The 24,742-nt window shown below is 43.8% G+C and overlaps 1 protein-coding gene across 5 annotated transcripts in view; it reads right to left on the bottom strand.

Annotated features, from left to right (window-relative positions):
- LOC126283961 (aquaporin AQPAn.G-like) overlaps nucleotides 1–24,742 on the bottom strand; it is a 178,598-nt gene that overhangs the window by 93,436 nt on the left and 60,420 nt on the right. Inside the window, exon 1 of one of the 5 annotated variants that reach the window (XM_049982407.1) lies at nucleotides 6,232–6,446. The exons of 2 other annotated variants lie outside the window; for them this stretch is intronic. In XM_049982407.1, the coding sequence (XP_049838364.1) occupies nucleotides 6,232–6,244 (13 nt within the window). In that variant the 5' untranslated portion in view covers nucleotides 6,245–6,446. Of the gene's footprint in view, nucleotides 1–5,299; nucleotides 5,416–6,198; nucleotides 6,447–24,742 lie in introns of those variants that run through there. 2 more of the 5 variants (XM_049982405.1, XM_049982406.1) reach the window with 2 other exon arrangements.

Genomic DNA, 24,742 nt, shown 5'->3' with positions numbered 1-24,742 from the left:
CCATGTGTATTTTCCTTCTGTAAAATTGTTGTTCATGTTATCATCTAAAAAAAACTTTTGGTACAAAATATATACATCTGTAAAATGCGAAATTAGTGTCAAATATTTTATATTGTTTTGCATACAATACAGAGATGAGACACGAATCACTGAGCTGAGGCATTTTATATTGTTTTTCTTTACGATATGTCTAAAGGTACTAGTTTTGTCGTACATTTGGAAATAAAGTGGACATACGTCACATGAAGCTATTGGATGTTTATGCTAGTGGCCTTAAGTCTGCTATGAAATTTACAGCTTGTCTTTCACAAACGGCAAAACTTTATTTTTATGTTAATTAAGCATTTCGACCGAGAAGCACTATATATCGTGTTATTTGCCGTGTTACAAACAGTTTTTGAAGTTGTGGGATTTTACGGCAACACTCTTATTTCTTTCGCTTTTGTCGTTACGCACGCGATCTGTATACATGGGTCAAACACTCAGAAATTTTAGAAGCATGTATATAGAACATCTCAGAGCACTGAAAAGCAATAGCTCATATTCAACATTTGCAAGTCACCTAACAGCATATAATCATCATTCAACTAGCATAGAAACCGACTTAAAAATCCTTAAAACTGATAACAGCGTATATCAAAATTAACAATAGATGAACACTATCACATCCAAAAGTCAGCAGCCCAAGGAAATAAAGTACTAAACGAATTCACATCACCGTGCAATAAATCTCCCTTTTTCCACAAAAGAAGAACTATATAACTAACAGCCACCCCAAAGCTGCATATGATGACCATCTAAACTTAAATTCCCTTCTCCCCATTCTTCATATTATTTACTCTACATACCTATCGACAAGTTCCTCCCTCCCTCTCTCTCTCTGTCTCTCTCCTCTCTTTATTCTTTATACACCTCAAACATCAACAACATTTCACAATCGCGTGCGACGTCCCAAACAAACATGCCGCGAAAGAAATGAACACTACACTACATAGCCACAGCAACATGAAATGGCAGCGAATAACTTTTTGCTTAGTGAACAAATTTCACAAAATGTTTATGCAGTAACATAAGTGAAAGAAATGTTACCTCGACACAAACACAGTAAAAACACAACTTCAAACACTGTAGCACGCTAAACAATACTATCTATAGTAATTCTCTGTCTGAAATGCTTCATAAACAGAAAAATAATAAAATAAAGTTTTGCTCTTTACGAATGACAAGCTGTAAATTGCATAGCAGACGTAAGGCTACTAGCATAAACATCCAATGGCTTCATGTGAGGTATGTAAACAAATGTATATACATCCGTTTTATTTCCAAATGTACTACAAAACTAGATCCTTTAGACACAGAAAGAAGACTTAGTCTAGCAAATGAACAATAAAATATAATTATTAAAATCAAGATCATAAAAACAAAAAATAACCAACATTAAATTCCTCAACTCAGTGATACGTTTCTCAACTCTGTATTGTATGCAAAGCAATGTAAAATATTTTGCAATGATTTCTCATTTTACTGATGTCAATATTTTGTACCAAAAGTTTCTTTAGAGGTTAACCCGTAACAATAATTTTGCAGAAGATAACACAAAAAGTGTTGAAAACGATACTACAGAGGTTCTTGCATAAGGCGGAAGAATTGCTCTCCAGTTTTCCTAACAAACACGGAAATAAGAAGAATTGACACATGACTTACAACAATTTTTTGCCGTTAAATAAAATACTGCTCAGACATGTGAGAAATATTCACGAAGAGCAATAATCCGTCAAACTTGCCATTCGAGAGAAAAAAAGTAACGTTAACATGCATACCGCATCGAGTAAGAGAGCTAAATTGTAATATTTAAAATATTGTATCCTTCATTGTGCTGTCATTTCTGTGTTAGTAGACGCTAACTACACGTGTTTTGTACAACACTTTCTGTAATCGCTGTATAGGAAATAATAAGCTAAATACCAACGCACAGGAAAACTAGAAAATAAAAAATAATTAAACCTAGACTCAAAATCTAACTCTCCAGCTCTACTATTCTAAATCAAAACTCTACCAGCTGTACTAACTGTGCAGCACTGTTACACAGTATTGGATGGAGCTAGGTGCTTACAGCGTTGCACAATTACCTTTTTGTGAACTCCCTTATCTGCCGAAAATATGCATGTAAAGAAAATATATTAAAGAAATTTTTGTACTGTTTGTATGCGTACATATCTAGACCTACCCCAGCGGTTCTAGTGTTTTTCATTGGTTGGTTGGTTGGTTGGATGATTTTGGGAAGAATACCGAACAGCGAGGTCGTCGATTCCATCGGTTTAGGGAAGGATGGGGAAGGACGTCGGCCGTGTCCTTTCAGAGGAACCATCCCGGCATTTGTCTGAAGCGATTTTGGGGAAATCATGGGAAACCTAAATCAGGATGGGCGGACGATAGTTTCAACCGTCGTCCTCTCGAATGCGAATCCAGTGTTCTGCTAACCACTGCACTTCGGCGCTCGATTTATGGTGTTTTCAACACCGACTGACGTGTCCAACCATTGTGAAATCTTGAACTTGATTCAATTGAATTTCGGCGTTATTGATACACAGAGGTACAGATGCAACAGTTTACGTTGTTAACGGACCGTGAGACTAGTCGTCCAACTGCCAAGGACGCTACGTCTGACAGAGACATTGTAAGCGTGGCGCGACCGTCGTGGGAAGACACTGACATTCAGATGCAAACTCTTTGAATACTGATAAGCTGAAGAGGATACGCGTCAGTCACCGAACAGTGCAAGTTCCCTGAGAAGTACTCCACAGAGCGACTACTTCGAAGTGGAAATGTTTCTTCGTCTGTATCTGTACCATACGAACCGCTATTGGGTGATTGGCCGGTTCCTGCATCACGTCGATCTGACATCGTTGGTATTGGCGTGAAAACCACGTAGCAGCAGTTCTTTCCTAAGGTTCTTAATAGAAAAAGTGTGTATTAATGAGGAGATACTCCGCAGAATCGGCGAGGAAAGGAATATATGGAAAACACTACCAAGAAATTGGACAGGATAGTAGGATATCTGTTAAGACATCACCATCTGATACTGGAAGGAGCTATAAAGGGTAAAAACTGTAGAGGAAGACAGTGATTAGAATGCATCCAACAAATAGCTCAGGACGTGGATAGCAAGTCTACTCTGAGAAGAAGAGGTTAACACAGATGAGGAATTCGTGGCGGACCGCATCAAACCATCAAACCAATCAAAACATTGATGACCGATGACCAAAAAAAAAAACCTAATGATGAAAGCTGATGCCTTCAAAGAGAGCGCTCAGGAAGTGATATAACGTTGCTCTCACATTCATATTCGGCTGCACTGTTTTATGTTGTAGACTGTACATAATAAATTCAGCCCATTAAGGTTCCTTTCTTTTAATGCAGGATAAGCATGTCTGTATATAACACAATTTTTACTCTTGCAATAAAATCGAAACAAACCAATGTGTGGTGATACACTACCAGCCGAAGCAACACTTCAGTTTTTGCATAGCCATGGCCTGTGATACAGGTATATCCCGTCACAGTGCACTTAATGTCTGTCACAAAACAAAAAACAACTTAATACAATGAAACCCATCACGGTTGTGGAGGTGGGTTTTGCAGGGTACTGTGATGACGCTTAACTCCGAGGAAGGTGGTTCGAAAGCTAGAGAGGAATGAAATTTTCACGAACAGTTTTCCCCAGTGAATTGGAGCAAATAAGGTGACGTAGAGTTCCTAATCACCAAATTAGTGAATTAATTCCCAGAACTCTTCACAGCCTAGTGTGTGGTGAGTGAATGTGATGGTGCTGACAAAATTTAATATAGCAGTCCATCAAGGCAGCATTTTAGCACGAGTATTGTTACAGATGTACATCAGTGATTTTTCCGATTATGTTAGACATAGGGAGAAAACTCCTTTTGTTATTGACAACAACGTTATAATAACAGACAAAACAACAGAACTTCTAGTAGAGAAAGGTAATAAAAATCCTAAGGGATGTTTACCATTGGTCATCACGCAATAAACTTACACTGAAAATAAAGAAAACAGCGTGAATTTATTCTTAAAAGTTGAAGATAATTCTGTAAAATTAAACGTGTGTGTTTTAGGAATTACTATTAACTGTCGTCTGAAACGGAATTAACCCATATATACAGTAACGAAAGTAGTGTGCAGCGCGTGGTCTAGTGATTGCCGGCACTGTAGCTAGGCGTTTTCGGTTAGAGGCTGTCTGCCCTTTGTAATAAAAGGCTGAGTGAAGTATTCAACGACGGACGGTGTCATGTGATATTCTTCCACGCCAAATACCGAACACAATGATGTTCAAAATGAAGAAAAGAAATTGGTTAATGTCGCTGACTTCAGACTGCGGGAACCTGGGCTCGACCCCACGTCCGGTCGGAGATTTTCTTCGCTCGGGAATGGGTGTTTTGTTGTCCTAGTTATTTCATCTAATCTTTATCGATGCGCAAGTCGCTAAAGTAGCATCAAATAGAAAGAGTTGCATCATTAATCCACATGGGTCTCTCTGCCAAAAATATCATACAATCCATTTCACTAGCATAGGTTATGAGAATGTCGTGTTCTAAAAGACATGTCATCAGTGTGTATGAGACAATGTTTTACAGTTTCATAATATTCCTACGTGCACTCATCTGTGGCTAAAGAATCATTTTTTGGGGTGCCATGGACAAAATATGGACTCAGCCTTCAAATTACAGGAAAGGGCTACTACAATAAAAACGAAAAACAGCAACCGAGTTTCTGTAAAGATAAGTTTAAACAACTGGGGATTTTAATTGTATTAATGGCAAAATCTACCAGTTTACTTTGCGCGTCAAGAAGAACATCAGTAATTATCTCACAAACAGCGCCATTCATGAACATGGACAACGTGGCAGAATTAACTAACATTCAGCAAGAATAAATAAAGAAAAGACAAAACAGCATTTTCTACAGGCGAATAAAATTGTACAGTTTGTTGCCCACTAGGATCAAAGAAACAGTCAACATTAAGCACTTAAAAAAGTCAATTGAAGTTCCCCTCTTAAATAACTCTTATCACAAAGTCGAGGAATACTTGTAGCACGGAATAGGGAGTGGTGGAAAATTAACAATATTTATTAATATAGAACTATTATTCTACTGTAAACTGTCATACTTTAATGAATCTTACTGTAAAATCGTATGTTCAGCATCTGTGAAGGATAATTCTGGCCTCTTTCCATTTTATTGAGCTCAACATATCATTCATTGTGGTGAGGTACTGACTCACCGGTAATTTCCATGGATGATTGCCTATCGATGTGGTGGGGTCCAAACGACATATCGAACCTGCGATCGTAACTCTATCATGCGACTTTGGTGGCGGGCGTTATGAGTATGTTTATGGTGGTCGCTACAGCAACGACAAAAGAAGATCGTTACAAAAATACTTGTAATTTGCAAAGACGACGACTTACCTTACTCGTCGTCGATGTTGGAATCATATCGGTGGTCTGGACGGATTATTTGGAAGAGTCGAACCATGTATTCTTCCTCATACTCGTTCGTTTTCCGCACTGTCCACAATGAAATTGTAAACGGTCTTTCAGCATCGAAACTGTTCTTAAGAAGTTTTACACACTTCGCACCGCCACAGTCTACACAGTCCCTTCTTTCCTCGTCCAGAAGTACTCCATATTTGCGACAAACATTTTCTACGCAGGATAAACATGGAATTAGATTTCTCCATGTGAGACAATCCGCCGAAGAAACGTCAAGAGCACCAGACATCCCACTCACTAACCACATAAATCCTCTGGGATTCTGTAGCAATTCACAAATAATTGGCGGAGGTATGTAATTTAGAGAAACTAAGGGAACGACGGGAAACGGGTAAAAATGACGACCACAAATAACTGATCACAACGCCCGCCACCAGAGTCGCATGATCAATTTACGATCGCACGTTCGATATGTTTCGTTTGGACCCAGCGATTTCGATATGCAATCATTCTTGGAAATTACCGCTTCTCATGTATACAAATCATTAGAAATTAACACATATACATGTTGGCATCTGTTCCCGAGAAAACCAGTTATACCGAAATATTCTAGAATGGGGATGGCAATATGGGAGAATGATTGTGGCGGATTAGTAGGAAAAAATATTTTGAAATTGGTGTGGCGTACCTGCAGTCTTGTGCATCATCGCTCAATCCTTACCTCGATAGCACATTAGAGCTTATTCCATGTTTACCAGCTGTCACAGACTGCTTTACCGAGATGATATTTTTTCTCGTCTCATGGTGTGCAAAGATTATTATAACCTTTTTTTGTTTAGTTGTTATGGCTTCTAGCATACATATTTAATAGCCGTCACAAATTAAAAGCATTTATTGTAAACTTATACATAAACAGATATTGTTTTTCACTGTTTACAATAATATTTGCATATAATAAATCGGAAGAAACATATAACATCTCTGTTTAAACTAGGAGACGTTATATGTTGTTAATATCTCTGGTGTAGTTTGTAAGCAGTTAATTTGTTAAGCTCAAGTGAAGTGCTCCCGAGGAAAGTACAGAGCGAACAGTAGAAGGCTGCTGCATCAAAATTCTAGAATATTGTTCCGTTGTTTGCAGTTCTTTTTCATAGCAGGCATAATAGCCGACATTACAAAATTCGCAGTCGCTCTGATAGAATCGTGATAGGTTGCTAAAACCAGTACAAAAATGAAACAGAAATGCTTGGGGGACTTAAATGGGAATCTTTGGAAGAAACTTGGAACATCGTAATTCGAAGCTGACTATGGACCACAGTGCTCCCACGAACATATATTTTATGTAGGGACCATGAGAGATATATAACAGAAGCCAAGCAACCTAAAGAGGCATTTAGACAGTCCTTTTTCTCCCGCTCAATTCGCGAATGCTATAGGAAAGAAATTAGGTAATACTGATATGTATCCTTCGCTAGGCACTGTACAGCGGCCTACGTAATATTTGTGTAGAAGTATGTCACATCAGTTCTAAAATATCTCTTCTTGCTAATACACCAAAAGTGGGCTGCAATTAAACTGATGCACTTACAACATTCCACTCATTTCGACATCGTCTGTTTTCCAAGCGTAATGCAAGTGTGATACAGACCGGAACTCTTGTCTGATGACGAAGAAACGCTTTCCAACTGCGCCGTAAATAAAATCCGTAATATCTGACGATTTGTTACGTTGTGCTTTCATTCATATATTAGAAATATGGAAACCACGTCCTAACGAGAGAGAGAAGAACTCAATATCCTTTCCGGAGAAGGATTCTACGACTCATCTTAGACAGAAGAAAGGCAAACCTACGGTTACGGCATTTGTAGATCCAGGGCAAGGTTTTGACAGCGTTGATTGCAATACACTCTTTGCAACGATTAAGTTACCAGTGATACTAGCTGTACACAGACTAGACTGCAACTGTAGGAATTGTAAGGCATGGAAAGGAAGCAATAGTTGAGCAGGGAGTGAGATGGGGTTGTAGCTTCTGCCCAGTGTTATTGAATTTGTACATTCAGCAGACTATAAAGGAAATTATGAAGCATTTTGGAAAGGGAATTAAAATTCATACAGCAGAAATAAAAACTTTGCAGATGGGCGGTAGCATTGTAGTTCTGTCATAAGGGTTTTGGAAGATCATTTGAACCGAACGGATAGTGTCTTGAAAAGAGATTATAAGATGAATGTCAACAAAACTGAAAGGAGAGTAGTGGAATACAGTATTAAATATGGCGATGTTGTCAGAATTAGAATGGCAAATGAGACACTAAAAGTACTAAATGAGTTTTGTTATTTGGGCAGCAAAATAACCAATGATGGACGAAGTACAGAGGATAAAAAATTCAAGCAGACAGTTGGAAAAGAAGAGTTTCTGCAAAAGAAAATTTTGTGACCATTTAACATAAAATTTAATGTTAGGAAGTATTTTCTGGAGGTATTTGTCTGTACTGTCTTGTACGTAAGTTCAACGTGGTCGATTAGCCGCTCAGACAAGAAGAGAAATGAAGCTTTTGAAATGTTGCAGAAGAATGTCGTAAATTAGATGCGTAGATAGAATAACTAAAGAGGAGGTACTGAGCCGAATTGAGGAAAAATTAAGTTGACGGCACAACGTGAAGAAGACATCTGTTGATAGGAAACATCCTGACGCTCCGAGGGATTGTCAGTTCACTAGTGGAGAGAAGTGTGCGCAGTAAAAACCGTAAAGGAAAACCAAGCTTTGAATAGAGTAAGCAGGTGCGAATTGATATAGCTTGCAGTAGTTGCGCAGATACGCAGAAGCTTACACAAAAAAGACTAGCGTAAAGAGTTGCAACAGACCAGTTTCGGATTGAAGAGCACAACGACAACATTCTGTAAGACCAGATAATCTTGGCTAGCGTTACATGAGCAGTTAATCATTATTTATAGTTAACACCATGAAAGTTTGCGGAGTAATATTTCAGAGCTAGATCAGAAATGTAAGGACTATGGTATGAATATTAGCATCTCCAAAACAAAAGTAATGTTAGTGGGAAAGAGATATAGACGGATTGAGTGCCAAATATGAGGAACAAAGTTAGGACAGGTGGACAGTTTCAAGTACTTAGGATGCATATTCTCACAGGATGGCAACATAGTGAAAGAACTGGAAGCGAAGTGTAGCAAAGCTAATGCAGTGAGCGCTCAGCTACGATCTACTCTTTTCTGCAAGAAGGAAGTCAGTGCCAAGACTAAGTTATCTGTGCACCGTTCAATCTTTCAACCAACTTTGTTGTATGAGAGTGAAAGCTGGGTGGATTCAGGTTACATTATCCATAAGGTTGAGGTTACGGACATGAAAGTAGCTAGGATTATTGCAGGTACTAGTAGATGGGAACAATGGCAGGAGGCTGTGCCAAATGAGGAAATAAAAGAAAAACTGGGAATGAACTCTATAGATGTAGCAGTCAGGGCGAACAGGTTTAGATGGTGGGGTCATGTTACACGCATGGGAGAAGCAAGGTTACCCAAGAGACTCACGGGTTCAGCAGTAGAGGGTAGGAGGAGTCGGGGTAGACCAAGGAGAAGGTACCTGGATTCGGTTAAGAATGATTTTGAAGTAATAGGCTTAACATCAGAAGAGGCACCAATGTTAGCACTGAATAGGGGATCAGGGAGGAATTTTATGAGGGAGACTATGCTCCAGACTGAACGCTGAAAGGAGTAATCAGTCTTAAATGATGATGATGATGAACACCAAGAATACAGTCATGTTCCGACAGCTCTTAGTGTGCTGTATGGTAGTCTACGACTTGCTCTAAATTTCTAAGAATTGTACCCATAGAGAAGACTGGCTGTCTCCTATAGCGCTATGTCAGTTTATATAACGGCCCCCGGGCTCTGTCGTTCCCCAAGGCCAGGAGGCTCGGTCTATTTAGACACAGGAAGAGTAAGGAGGCGCGGACGACTTGCGCCTACTCCTGGCCTTGAATACGCGAGACACGCTTGCATTCAGTGCGTTCGTGCGTATTTCCACGCAAGCCGCCTCCTTAACATATTGCGACAGACGTGCGTGGTGGCCTGCGAGTGACGTCGCAAGCATTGTCTCGACTGGGAGAGCCTGTCCCTCTGATCAATTTTGTTTCAGTACAACCGTCAACTAGGGAGGGGGGGGAACAAAGAAGGCCATAACGCAAGTGCAAGACATAGCACTGGGAAGAAACAGCATGAATCAAATATGTAATTTATGCGACGTCGTTATTGTTGTTTTTGTTGTTTTTGCCGTCTTCCGCTCGTGACGTGTATGACGTAGCTTTGCACGCTAGTATGTCCTGTGCCAGCGTCTTCGTCTCTAAATAATACCGTAAACACGTCCATTTGAACTTGCTTACCGTTTTTACCCTTCGATCTCTCTCTACAATATTTAACCGGCAAACTTCCTCCATTTCCAAATTGATTATTCCTTGATGCTGCAGAAAATTTAATTTTCCCCAATTCGATTCAGTGTCTCCTCATCAGTTACTCGGTCTACATAACTACACTCCTGGAAATGGAAAAAGAACACATTGACACCGGTGTGTCTGACCCACCATACTTGCTCCGGACACTGCGAGAGGGCTGTACAAGCAATGATCACACGCTCGGCACAGCGGACACACCAGGAACCGCGGTGTTGGCCGTCGAATGGCGCTAACTGCGCAGCATTTGCGCACCGCCGCCGTCAGTGTCAGCCAGTTTGCCGTGGCATACGGAGCTCCATCGCAGTCTTTAACACTGGTAGCATGCCGCGACAGCGTGGACGTGAACCGTATGTGCAGTTGACGGACTTTGAGCGAGGGCGTATAGTGGGCATGCGGGAGGCCGGGTGGACGTACCGCCGAATTGCTCAACACGTGGGGCGTGAGGTTTCCACAGTACATCGATGTTGTCGCCAGTGGTCGGCGGAAGGTGCACGTTCCCGTCGACCTGGGACCGGACCGCAGCGACGCACGGATGCACGCCAAGACCGTAGGATCCTACGCAGTGCCGTAGGGGATCGCACCGCCACTTCCCAGCAAATTAGGGACACTGTTGCTCCTGGGGTATCGGCGAGGACCATTCGCAACCGTCTCCATGAAGCTGGGCTACGGTCCCGCACACCGTTAGGCCGTCTTCCGCTCACACCCCAACATCGTGCAGCCCGCCTCCAGTGGTGTCGCGACAGGCGTGAATGGAGGGACGAATGGAGACGTGTCGTCTTCAACGATGAGAGTCGCTTCTGCCTTGGTGCCAATGATGGTCGCATGCGTGTTTGGCGCCGTTCAGGTGAGCGCCACAATCAGGACTGCATATGACCGAGGCACACAGGGCCAACACCCGGCATCATGGTGTGGGGAGCGATCTCCTACACTGGCTGTACACCTCTGGTGATCGTCGAGGGGACACTGAATAGTGCATGGTACATCCAAACCGTCATCGAACCCATCGTTCTACTATTCCTAGACCGGCAAGGGAACTTGCTGTTCCAACAGGACAATGCACGTCCGCATGTATCCCGTGCCACCTAACGTGCTCTAGAAGGTGTAAGTCAACTACCCTGGCCAGCAAGATCTCCGGATCTGTCCCCCATTGAGCATGTTTGGGACTGGATGAAGCGGTCTGCACGTCCAGCACGAACGCTGGTCCAACTGAGGCTCCAGGTGGAAATGGCATGGCAAGCCGTTCCACAGGACTACATCCAGCATCTTTACGATCGTCTCCATGGGAGAATAGCAGCCTGCATTGCTGCGAAAGGTGGATATACACTGTACTAGTGCCGACATTGTGCATGCTCTGTTGCCTGTGTCTATGTGCCTGTGGTTCTGTCAGTGTGATCATGTGATGTATCTGACCCCAGGAATGTGTCAATAAAGTTTCCCCTTCTTGGGACAATGAATTCACGGTGTTCTTATTTCAATTTCCAGGAGTGTATTCTTCTCTTTTTTCTGTATCACCGCATTCCAAAAATTTCTATTCTATCGTCGACGTTTCACTTCCCTACAAGGCTACACTCTAGGCAAACACTCTAAGAAAAAACTTCATAACACTCCTTTTTTCAGAAATGCTATTCGTGCTATAACCAGTTTGCATTTTATATCCATCGACAGTTAACAGCAAAACTCATCCTCTACTTTGAGTGTCTGATTTCCTAACCCAACTGCTCTAGCATAGTTGAATTTAATACGATTACATTCTATTACCCTTGTTTCACTATTGTTGGTGTTCATCTCCAGGACACTATGCATTCCGTTCTGCGGCTCTCCAAAGTCTTTTGCCGTCCCTGACAAAATTACAGTCTCATATGCCAATTACGAAGTTTTTGTTTCTTCTCCCTGAGCTTTAATTCCATCTCCAAATTTCCCCTTGGTATTCTTTAGAGCTTGCTCAATGTACAGAGCCAGTAAAATCGGGGATACGCTGCAATCCTATTTCATTGCCTTCGCAACTATTCATTCCATTTCATGTATTTCAGGGTCTCAGAATTGCAGCCCAGTTTATGAACAAGATATGAATTACATTTCGCTACACGTATTTTTATGCCTGCCTTCTTCATAATTTCAAAGAGTGTTTTCCAGTGAATAATGTCAAAAGCTCTTTCTATACATAGTAGCTCTGCGAACTCTATAAACGTAGGTTTATGTTTTTCGGGCTACCTCTTAAGATTAATCGTAGGCTCTGTACTGCATCGCAAGGGTCTACGTTTTCCCGGAAACAAAACTGGTCTTTTCCGACGTCGGATTCTACCACGTTTTGCATTCTTCTGTAAATAATTCGTGTCAGTATCTTGCAAGCATGAGTTATTAAACTGACAGTTCTAGAATACTCACACTTGTCAGCGCCTGCCCTCTTTGAAATTGGAATTAATGCACTTCAGTTGAAGTCTGAGAGTATTTCGCCTGCCTCTTATCTTGAACACCAGTTGGAATAGTTTTGCCATGGTTAGGTGTCCCAAGAATCTCAATAGTTGTGATGCAATTTTATCTACTCCACGGCCCTTGTTTCGACTTAAGACTGTCTTAGTTCTATCAAAGCTTCCTAGCAATAACATCTCTCCAGCTACTTCCTCTTCCCGTTCCATAATATTTCACCCAAATTCATTTCCTTTGTAATTTATATAAAATGTAAATTCTATAGAAATATTTCACTGCGAGGGATAGTGATCAATTTTTAATTATAGTGTCGAAAATTATAAAGGGACGTTATTAATATTCATTTTAATATTCATTTGTTTATAGGCACATCTCTGCAATCCTGGTACGCAATTAAATCCGCGCACCACAACACCGAAGAACTTTGGTAGAGGACCTAAAATAAAATGGCAAAATCCACAGTCGAAGTGGGGTGTCGTTGGATACGGTAATTCGATGTCTCCAGCAGTCCATGTTGAGTTTGTAGAAATGTACGGTAACATTACAGCGTCATATGACACAGTGCATAGAAGTCGGGAATATCCAGTGTGTTCAGGCATGTCTACATGAGGAATAACGGAATGGTAGACCATCTGTCTGTGAAGAACTAACACCCCAGGAAGAGTCCTGCTGCTCGAGGATCTGCGTGTTACAGTCGACGTGGCAGTGGTATAAAGGAATACCTGTCACGGATCAGTTCTCAACATAAAACTAAACTCCGGCCGGACAGGCCACGAAGGGGGAACGGTACCGGCTGGCCGCCGTGTCATCCTCAGACCACAGGCGTCACTGGATACGGATATGCGGTCAGTTTACGAGACCGGAGCCGCAGCTTCTCAGTCAAGTAGCTCCTCTGTTTCTCTCACAAGGACTGAGCTCACCCCGCTTGCCAAGAGCGCTCGGCAGACCGGATGGTCACCCATCTAGGTGCTAACCCAGCTCGACAGCGCTTAACTTCGGTGATCTGACGGGCGCCGGTGTTACCACTGCGACAAGACCATTCGCCATTTATCAGCATGCCGCATGACATTTGGAACATGACGAAGGGTGTTAGATTTAACGACTGATCACGTCCGCATCTGATTTTGCACAGGGCAGTCACACATGCTGCCTCCTTGAGGCTTCAAATTTTGACTCAGTCCCCGTAATTCCTGACATAACATTCAGTGACTCGTTATTCTTTCCTCAGGTGGTGAGTTGAATTTAAAGAATAACGACAAGGTGGTCTTAGAAGTGGAACAGTTCCTAAGCAGCCAGAATGCGGACTTCTGCAACCAACGTCTCCGTGAAGTAATACCGTGATGGGGAAAATTTATCGCACAGAAGAGTGAATATACGGAGGAGAGCTAATAAAGTCATCGGTCCCTCCATAGCCGAGTGGTAAGCTCGGCTCACTGCCATGCGCAGGAGCCGGGTACGATTTCCGCTACTGCCAGGGATTTTACAAAGTTGAGAGGACTGGAAAAGGGAGCCTTCAGGATGTTGACATCAATTGAGGAGCTTGTTGACTGTAGCAGCGGCTCCACATCACGAAAAATGATAACGCACGGGAGAGCTGTGTGCGGAGGGAGGGAGGCATGGCGGCCTGTTGGTACTGATGGGCTAGTGAACGGAGTTTACGTTTAACAGCGTCACCAAGTTTCATGGTTGCAGGTCCATTTTTGCGATGTCGTAATTAAAATTCTGTACAGTTGCAATTAACGAAAATAACTGCCAAAAGGAAAGGGGAAAAAAATTCACCACCGTTTCAGTACATTCAACTTAGTTTCGCTTCCGAGCAATGAAGATCATATCTCTCTCCCTCAAAAATTATTTGTTTCCAAGATGATCTGTTATAAAATGGGTCAATCCAGACAGACACAATCACCACTGTCCAGTGATCTGCAAGTGCATGAGCAAGTAATGCAAACTTTTCTTTACGCCATTATCAACCTACACCATACATCGCATGAAAGTTTCTGAGGAATATACATCATAATTCACCAGCCTGAGGACGTGGAGTTCCTTCCTGCAGCTAATAATTTCGTTCAGCAAGACTAGGAACACTGCCTCCAATTCCTGTATCTTTCTGGAAATGAAAATGGACTGGATTTCTCTAACCATGAATGGAAAGAGCAGGAAGTGTATAACGCCCGAAGAGAGCTATAAAGCCACCTAGGGGAAAAAATAAAACGAGAAACAAAAAGTAATGGAAAGACGGTTTATCTGTTCCTGAGCTGGCAACTGGAATAGCGGTTTATCAACACTTCCAATTTTTAATTATTTTTTTGCGTGTTTAAAGGGTTCTGCTCGTAGTGTAATGGTAAATTAATTCTGAATCGAACTGATAATAATAGAAATTAACCGTCTCTTTTGAAGGGCGAGCTGACACCATAGCAATACGTAGTCGATGCAGGGTCAGTGTGTTGGGCAACAAGCTCCGCCAGCACTGCGGTTTATAAATATCGCCATAAGATGGAGGGTGCCGTGACCTCGGCTACGCAGATAAAACCGTCTGACCTCGGCGAACCCGATAGCCAGTTCGCCGAAACCGTCGTCTCTGACAGGCGTCCGACTATAATCATATTCCGAACAAATTCAGAGCAGAAGAGCAGAAAGCGAACAAACTACGACTCGAGTCCTCCTGCTACATCCCAGGCCCGTAACTGATTAGTGCTCTTTATGTTTGGTGAAACCGCAATAACGTAGGCGGCCCATCGACTGTTTGTACTTCGCGATGAGTATTGGCCTAGGTACCTAATGATCAATAAGAACTGCAAACTGTACAACACAATCCAAGTTTTAATAAATCGAATGGTTCCAGAATGAGGGGGTTGGGGTTGTTTGGAGGAGGAGACCAGACAGCGAGGTCATCGGTCTCATCGGGTTAGGGAAGGACGGGGAAGGAAGTCAGCCGTGCTCTTCCAAAGGAACCTCCCGGCATTTGCCTGGAGCGATTTAGGGAAATCACGGAAGACCTAAATCAGGATGGCCAGATGCGGGATTGAACCGTCGTCCTCTCGAATGCGAGTCCAGTGTGCTAGCCACTGCACCATCTCGCTCGGTGTTCCAGAACGAGATTTTCACTCTGCAGAGGAGTGTGCGCTGATATGAAACTTCCTGGCAGATTAAAACTGCGTGCCGGACCGAGACTCGAACTCGGGACCTTTCCCTTTCGCGGGCAAGTGCTCTACCATCAAGACTATGGTAGAGCACTTTCCCGCGAAAGGCAAAAGTCCCGAGTTCGAGTCTCGGTCCGGGACACAGTTTTAATCTGCCAGGAAGTTTCATAGAATTCTTTTTAAGTGACGTATAAAAATCTGCTACAGTGGTTAACGCTGTCCGCTATAGTGACAGCTACGTCAATCAGCAGTTATGAGTGAAATAGCAGTCACGTGCTTTTTGATCAAAGAAGCAGCCGGCCTGTGTGACCGAGAGGTTCTATGCGCTTCAGTCCGGAACCGTGCGACTGCTACGGTCGCATGTTTCAAGTAACTGGGAAAAGAACTTACAATTTGATCTGCGGCGGACCGTCGATATTGGGTACACGGTTAGGCTGTCGTAATGCCTGTTAGTTTGCAGATTGCCTTTCTTTCCCCAGCTGCTGACATCGTTGCTGAGTTGCTGCGACAGGATCGCCGGTTCAGCGCACTTAGACATCTGTCTTAGCGTTCGACCAGCTTTCCAATACCTTTGGCATAGAAGACAGACCCCTGTGATTTCCGACAATTGTATAAACTGAGCTGCAGCTTGATGTCTGTGCCAAAATGTTGTTTTCGTAGCCAGCAGTTCATTTGAGCTTAGATGAAAATGAGAGCGAACCAAGTCCGGGTTGCATGGTGAATGATTCCTATCAGAACCGCTGGAGGAGCGTCGTCATTGCCCTACAGTGTGCCGCAGAGAACTGTTATGAAAAAGGAAATGCACATTGTATGGGGCTGTGTGAAATTGGTGAAATCTCTCAACAGGCAGCCATACATGGCCGGCAACGCTATTATCTAGGCATCTTTTACGCGCTTGATCTGAGAGGAGCGACGTGATGCTATGATGGCCATACTGGAGACACTGCCCAACTCGTCGGTTTTTCACAGTGGTTTCCATATAGCGACAGATCGTTCTTTTTACTTTCCGAATAGCCCTCGTACTACCTTAACCGACCTGGACCTGTGGCGCATCACACGTTCCGAGTAGCTAACTGTTCACTTAGATGACCTCGGATCGGAACAAAAATGCCTCTGAGCACTATGGCACTTATACGACGATGCACATGGTGTAACAAGAAACGTTATTCACCCGACCGGGCGACAGTTTTCCATTGATCCACATTCAAGTCTCTATGATCTGCAGTCGAAATTGACGATACCGTTGAGTTAACATGAGAACACAAATCGGTCTCCCCTTACGGTGCTTGGCGTTCTACAATGCGCGCTGAAGGTGTGCTCTGAAACATGTGGTCCTGCACCATTGTTATATCCTGTCATCAAGTCTGCTACAGATTCCGGCCTATCCTACTTTACAAAGTGGGCAAGCCTCCGACGTTTGTGATGATGTGTGGGCGTCCAACGCCTTGTTGTCTGATGTTGGTTTCATGTCCATCAACTAATTTTCACGACCATTGCACGGAACAATCGACTAGCTTCGCGTTTCCGAGATGCTAGTTCACAGTCGCCAAAGTCACTTATGTCAGTCGATCTTCCCGGTTGCAGCCCGTATCGTCACTTCAATAATGCCCCCGTTCGTCCCTACTACGCTTGTATACTGTCCTTACGCCTTCGCGAAACCGCAGATCCACCAGTCTCTTGGTGGGCAGCGGTCATACTGTTTCGGATCATCAGAATAGTTTGCGCTTTGCTAGTGACTTGGGTTTTTCATTTCTTTTGTAATTATTCCAAGTGAACAGTGGGATGGTTCGCTTCAATAAACAATAGCTATCACCGTCCCATCTTTCATCGCATTATTACTGTTTTGAACATCTATACATATTATAAATTAAAGTTGTCCGCGATTTGCTGCCTATATGCGGAGGATAATCTCAAGAACTGCTGTAGGGGTTTGGGTACTGATTCACGAGAAAGGTTAGTATAAGCAATTTAGTACTGCCGGACGAGTGGCCTGGCCATGAATTATTACTGTCACCCGTGCGATGCCGAGACGGGTTGCCAGTTATTATTATTAATATCAGTATAGTTCATGATTATTTACTTAATGTAATGACATGCTGCAAAATCTTGTGACTAAAACAGGTCTGCTTCCCACAGATGCTTATTGCGCTCACATGGGGCTTACACTGACACCATATTTAGCGAATGACTTTACAGATTCACGGCGCCACGTTTGAATGGAAATGTCCCCAATGAAGAAAATATATTTGAATATATTAGTGATAAAACTGTTTATAGAGCTTTCAAATTGTTCCCCGTGGATAATAAGGTTAAAACAGATAGTGGAATCAGAAATCGTATCTACGGAATGTACCGTCATAACGATTTTGCATAACGTCATGCGTGGAGATGAACACTTCCAGTACGTATGTGAAATATAAGTTAAGAAAAAACAATAATGTCAGGTAGTTGATTCTGCAATGTGCGCTGTCACATTCACTTACTTTTAAGTTTTTATGTTAGTGCCTTATGTCTAGTTAGAGAAGGAAACATAGAGTGTGGTGCACTGTAAGTTGTTGCCGGACGGGGTGGCCGAGTGGTTCTAGCCGCTACAGTCGGGAACGCGCGATCGCTACGGTCGCAGGTTCGAATCCGGCCTTGGGCATGGATATGTGTGATGTCCTTAGGTTGGTTAGGTTTAAGTAGCTCTAAGTTCTAGGGGACTGACGACCTCAGACGTTAAGTCCCATAGTGCTCAGAACCATTTGAACCATTTTGTAAGTTGTTGAAGGAGGTCTCAGTACTGTGGAAGCAAGGCCGTAGCAGATTTATATCAGTATTTTGAAATCCAAGGACTCCTGGGCACTAGAATAATTTTGCGTGTTAATTGTTCAAGGACCACTGAGTTTGGATCGCGTAAATTACCGTGAGTCGACTATTGTAAATATTCTTTTAAAAGACGTTATAAATATTTATTTATTTATTTTTATTTTATTTATTTATTGATTTATTTAACTTGGCAAGATTGGGGCCTTCAGACCCTATGTTACATCTAACCAGGCATTCTACATATTTTACGTTCATATGTTTTCGTAGGCATGTTAAACTACATTTAGTACAAAAAGTGAAATAAACAATTACAAAGGCACACTTAGAAAAAAAATACATATAGAGTTTATATTCGTAGATGATAAGTACTATTATAATTAGACATTATGAAAGAGACAGATTGTAGATAGGAGTGCTAGCAGCAGGGAGTATGGGGGAGACTGATGGTGAAGGGAGGAGAAGAATAGAGACCTGGTGAAACATAGTTAAAGAAATATAAAGGAAAAGAAGATTGAGTGACTAACAGAGATAGATGAAGAGGAAGAAGAGAAAGGAGCAAGATAGGAGACACTAGCTTTGCTATTTGACACAGGAGAGGATTGGCCTTGTACATTAACTTTGTGGAAAACGTTATGAGGATGATAGTAGGAAATGCTTCAGTTTCTTCTTAAAAGCAGCAGGTGACTGAATTTTACTCAAAAATAATAATTCGTATCTGTATCTGCTTGCCTTTATTGCCTGTTATTGAAATTGATCGTAATCAAAACTGCAGTTTCTGAAGTGTAGGTAAGTCGCCGGTAAAAGAACGTGTCACTATTCTAGAACTGTGTTGAAACTATCGATGTAAGAGCTGGCGTCCATAATACGTTAGAGCACATGTCATCAGCATTTTGTTTCGTTTATAGCTCATAAAATTTATGTCCTGGGTTACGCCAGAACCATATCCATCAACAGCTTCAGCTGCTGTGTAAGCTTCTCGTACACGTAGTACGGTGACGCCAACGCTAAACGCAGAACTGCGACTAAAATATCACTGAGTCACGGCTGAAATGAGGTAACACTGTCTGAGCAAAAGTATCCGGACAACCGCGTGTAATGCCGAACTGATCACCAGGTGTCACTAGAGGCGGACCCGCTAATATAAAAGGAGGCGGGGAGCATTGCGTTGTCGGTCAACGTTGGTGGGAGAGTCCTCCGCATGCTGGCCAGGCTAGCCATCTAGTATGTAGTAGCCCTCTTCAACGCCATCTTTGAGAAAATGCGATTTCCTGAAGCTTGGAAGAAGGCTGTCATTGTGGTGGTCCCGAAGCCGATCAAAAACAGGACCTTGCCGGCGAATTATCGCTCCATCAGCCTTCTCCCAACGTTGAGCAAAGTGTTGAGAGAATTCTACTCTCCAGATTCGGCCGATTGTTTCACCAGGTCAACATTATTCCACGGAAGCAGTTCAGATTTCGTCAGCATCACTCTACTACTCAGCAGTTACTCCGCGTCGTCAAGGAGGCAACTCTGGCCTTCAACAACCGGGAGTTTTGCGGCCTTGTCCTGCTTGATGTGTCAAAGGTTTTTGATACCGTATGGCACCAAGGCCTTCTCAACAAGCTGTGCCACCTTGTAATCCCATCGTGCTTAGTACCTCGAGGGGCGTACTTTTGTCATGCGGTTTGGTACTACGACTTCTTCTGTTCGCCAAGTGCTTGCTGGGGTACCACAAGGAAGTATTCTTGGCCCGATCCTGTATAACGTCTACATCTCTGACCGCCAGTTTCCCCGAGAGCCGGTCGCGCCATCTACGCTGATGACACGACACTCTTCTCGCGACATCGGAACATTGACGCCGTCCTCCGACGTTTACAAACCGCGCTGCAAGACCGCGAGCGTTGGGCTACCGACTGGTGGATAGGCTTCAACGCCACCAAGACGCAGGGGATGATACTTACCCGCCGCCGCCCATCTGATGCGCAACCACTGGTTCTTTCTAACCAGCCCATCACCTGGACAACTACTGCCACCTACCTTGGAGTCCTCCTCGATCGCCAGCTTATCTGGAAGGCTCACATCGCCGCTGTCAGCCAGAAGACGTCTCAGAGGGCCGGGGCATTATATCCCATGCTCAACGCAACCTCCTCGCTCCCAGTCGACAATGGTCTGCGCCTATACCGCACCTGCATCCGTCCAGTCATGGACTTCGCGTGTGAAGTCCGGAGCAACGTTGCTCCCTCGCACATACAGAAGCTCCAACAACTACAAAACAAGATTTTGTGACGCGTCTACCATGTAACAAACGACTTTCCTCACCGTCTCCTTCACGAAGCTGCCGAAGAAACCCTAGTAAAGGAGCGATTTCAAGAAGCGGCGCGCCGATCATACAACACTTTCCGCACTTCCGACAACCCACTCATCCAGCAGCTAGGACTCCCAAATTACAACCACGACAACTATAGGCGGCCTGTTGTTCTGATCGAATAGACAGGTCAACATAGAAGCTTCTCCACCACCTACTCCTCTCCGAGACTAACACCATCAAACAAGATGTCCACCACCACCTACAATCCACAGCAGCGGTAGGAAATGCCCTTCTGGCTAAACGCTACGTTCCAGATAGACTTGGGCTTCTCAACACCCAGTCCAGAAGATATGAGGCTGCGCGCGTTCCCAGTAGTGAAGCAAAAACAGCACAATAAGGCGGTCAGACGAGGTCAATGGCTTCGATCGTGAACTAGTCATCGGATGTCACGTGAGTGACAGATCCATGGATGCTTTTCAACCAACGACGGATGGTGACGTGATCGTGAAGTGGAAATGCGAAGGGACATAGACATCTAAGTCAAGACCAGACATACATCGTGTGCTCACGAACAGCGAGCGTAGAGCATTGCAGAGGATTATGTAAAAAAAAAAATCTCATGAAATCAGAGACATAGTCACTCATGAATTCTAAACCGCTACCCAGGTCCAACCAGCATAATGACAGCGTGTAGAGAATTAAAAACAGCGGTGTACAGTGGTCTAGCAGCTCCTCATGAGCAACAGATTTTGTGGTCAACGCTAAGCGACACTTGAGATTTTGTAGAGAGTGACGTCACTGGGCATATAGTAATTGGAAACGAGTGATTTGGAGTGACGAATCACGTCGCACCCTTGGGCGTTCTGATGAAAGGGTATCGTTGTGACAAATGCTTGCAGCCGTTACTTACACGTCGTATGTGATGCCCAGCAGTCAAGTACCTTGAAGGTGACGTTACGGTATGGGGGAAGCCTTTCGTGGTTAGACATTAGTCCACTCACTGTCTCTAAGAAAACGCTTAATGCGGAAGGATATGAAAACATATTACAGCACTGTCTAGAGCGTACAGTAGAGGAACAGTTCGGAGACGATGACATTCTGTCAGCATGTCAGTACTTCCTATCATGAAGCATCTGTGACACAACAGTTTGTGAACAATAACAATCCTGAAATGTACTGGCTTGTCCCGAGCTCCAACCTAAACCCAACAGAATACCTTTGGGATGAGTTACAGCGTCAATTTCGTTCCAATATGTATATCTTTTATGTTTTTGGCTCTTCAAGAAGAATGACCTTCCATTTCTACACAGATTTTCAAACACCTAATTGAAAGTGACCCCAGTATATTCATAGTGTCATAAAATTGAGGGATGGATGCACCCCTTGTTAATGGCTACTAGTATGTGTCCGGAAATTTTTGATCGGACACTGTACCTGGGTGTAACAGTTTGAAAATGTGTGCCCCGACCGGGACTCGAACCCGGGATCTCATGCTTACCTGACAGACGCTCTATCCATCTGAGCCACCGAGGACACAGAGGAACAGCGCGACTACAGGGACTTATCCCTTGCACGCTTCCCGTGAGACTCACATTCCCAACTGCCCACAATCATACATATGCAATGTACTTTATAGACATTTGCCCATTCACTCATTACTCGCGCACGTTTTGGCGATTCCCGTAAGAGATTGGGCAACCTGTGCGCATTGTCCTCGGTGGCTCAGTTGGACAGAGTGTCTGCCATGCAAGCAGGAGATCCCGGATTCGAGTCCCGGTCGGGGCACACATTTTCAGCTGTCCACATCGAGGTAAATCAACGACACCTGTCGACAGCTGAGGGTTTCAGTTTGTCATCATTTATTCCAGGGAAGAGCTGCACGGTCATCAACAGTATTCTGTTCTTTCGAGAACAGTTACTGTCTTCTTATATATAGTTAAAGGCTACCCAGCCAATTGACCTTCGTCTGTGCCAATGCGCACAGGTTGCCCAAACTCTTAAGGGAATCGCCAAAACGTGCGCGAGTAATGAGTGAATGGGCAAATGTCTATAATGTACATAGCATATGTAGAATTGTGGACAGTTGGGAATGTATCACGGGAAGCGTGCAAGGCATAAGTACCTGCAGTCGCGCTATTCATCTGTGTCCTCGGTGGCTCAGGTGGATAGAGCGTCTGCCATGTAATCAGGAGATCCCGGGTTCGAGTTCCGGTCGGAGCACACATTTTCAGCTTTTTCAGCTGTCCACATGAGGTAAATCAACAACACCTGTCGGCAGCTGAGGGTTTCAGTTAGTCAACAGATCCCTTTGTATTGCAACCGTCTTAGAAAGACTGCACCCCACAGGGAGTCGGTCGGAAACGCTCGAATTTTTTTTTTTTATTACAGAATTCGAATGTACACAAATTGAAGTATTATTCAACAAAATACGCACATCAAAAAAAAGTTTTGCATCTTCCCGGTTCCCAGTACTCTTGAAGGTAGAAGCTGACTGTGGATATTGTATCACAGGTACAGTCCCTTTGATGTTGAGCCCAAAACGAGCCCAAAAATGTAAACAACCAAGCATGAGCAGCGCCTATGACACGGAGGGGGTCCGACAGCCGATCAGTTCCAGTCATTCCACCAGGTAGGAGAACACGGCTCGTGTTGTCTGTAGTTCAACCATGCCTAGACAGTCAACACCGCGGTTCGATCGCGTTCGCGTTATTACTTTGTGCCAGGAAGGGCTCTCAACAAGGGAAGTGTCCAGGAGTCTCGGGGTGAACCAAAGCGATGTTGTTCGGAAATGGAGGAGATACAGAGGGACAGGAACTGTCGATGACATGCTTCGCTCATGCCTCCCGAGGGCTACTACTGCAGTGGATGACCGCAACCTACGGATTATAGGTCGGAGGAACGCTGACAGCAATGCCATGTTGAATAATGCTTTTCGTGCAGCCACAGAACGTCATGTTACGACTCAAACTGTGCGCAATAGGCTGCATGTTGCGCTACTTCACTCCCGTCTTTGCAACCACGACAGCGCGGTACAGATGGGCGCAATAACATGCCGAATGGACCGCTCAGGATTGGCATTACGTCCTCTTCACCGATCAGTGTCGCATATGCCTTAAACCAGACAATCGTCAGGGAAGTTTATGCAGGCAACCTGGTCAGGCTGAACGCCTTAGACACTGTCCAGCGAGTGCAGCAAGTTGGAGGTTCCGTCTGTTTTGGGGTGGCATTATGTGCGGTCGACGTACGCTACTGGTGGTCATGGAAGGCGCCGTAACGGCTGTACGATACGTGAATGCCATCTCCGACCGATAGTGCAACCATACCGGCAGCATTAGCGAGGCTTCCGTATCCATGGACCACAAGTCGCGCTCCATCGTGCACATTTTGTGCAGAATAACGACATCGCTCTACTAGTGGCCAGCATGTTCTCCAGACATGAACGGTATGGAACATGGCTGGGATAGGTTGAAAATGCCTGCTTATGGACGACGTGACCCAACAACCCCTCTACGCCGAATCGCCGTTGAGGAATAGGACAATCTGGACCAATAGTGCCTTGATGAACTTGTGGATAGTATGGCAGAACAAATAAAGGCATGCATCAGAGCAAGAGCACGTGCTTCTGGATATTAGAGGTTCCAGTGTGTACAGAATTCTGGACCGCCTGAAGATCTCGCTGTATGGTGGTACAACTGCAATGTGTGGGTTTTATGAGCAATAAGAACGCCGGAAGTGATGTTTAAGTTGATCTCTGCTCCAATTTTCTGTACAGGTTCCGGAACTTTCGGAAGAGAGGTGATGCAAAACTTTTTTGATGTGTGTATCATGCGCCAACAAAAAGTAAAGATACTGTGAGCGTTTGAAGACGAGCGTGCATGGAACGCCTCGGCGTCAGTGAACCGGTTCCGCGCTCACGCTCCCTATTTATACCGATTTGAGTAAACCTGATTTGCTGGATCGTTGTATGAGCAGTTTTACTCAAAATGTGAACGAGAGTTTCGATAGCCTCATTAGGAGGTAAGCTTCAAAAATAACATTCAACCGAAGCGAAATTGTCTTCATTGCTTGAAATTTGGCCGTATGTCTGTTCAGTGTAGATCATACTGC

The sequence above is a fragment of the Schistocerca gregaria genome, chromosome 8 (genome assembly GCF_023897955.1).
Source record: "Schistocerca gregaria isolate iqSchGreg1 chromosome 8, iqSchGreg1.2, whole genome shotgun sequence".
NCBI classification, from domain to species: Eukaryota; Metazoa; Arthropoda; class Insecta; order Orthoptera; family Acrididae; genus Schistocerca; species Schistocerca gregaria.
Note: the sequence above shows the minus strand (reverse complement) of the source record. Positions and strands in the feature narration are given on the sequence as shown.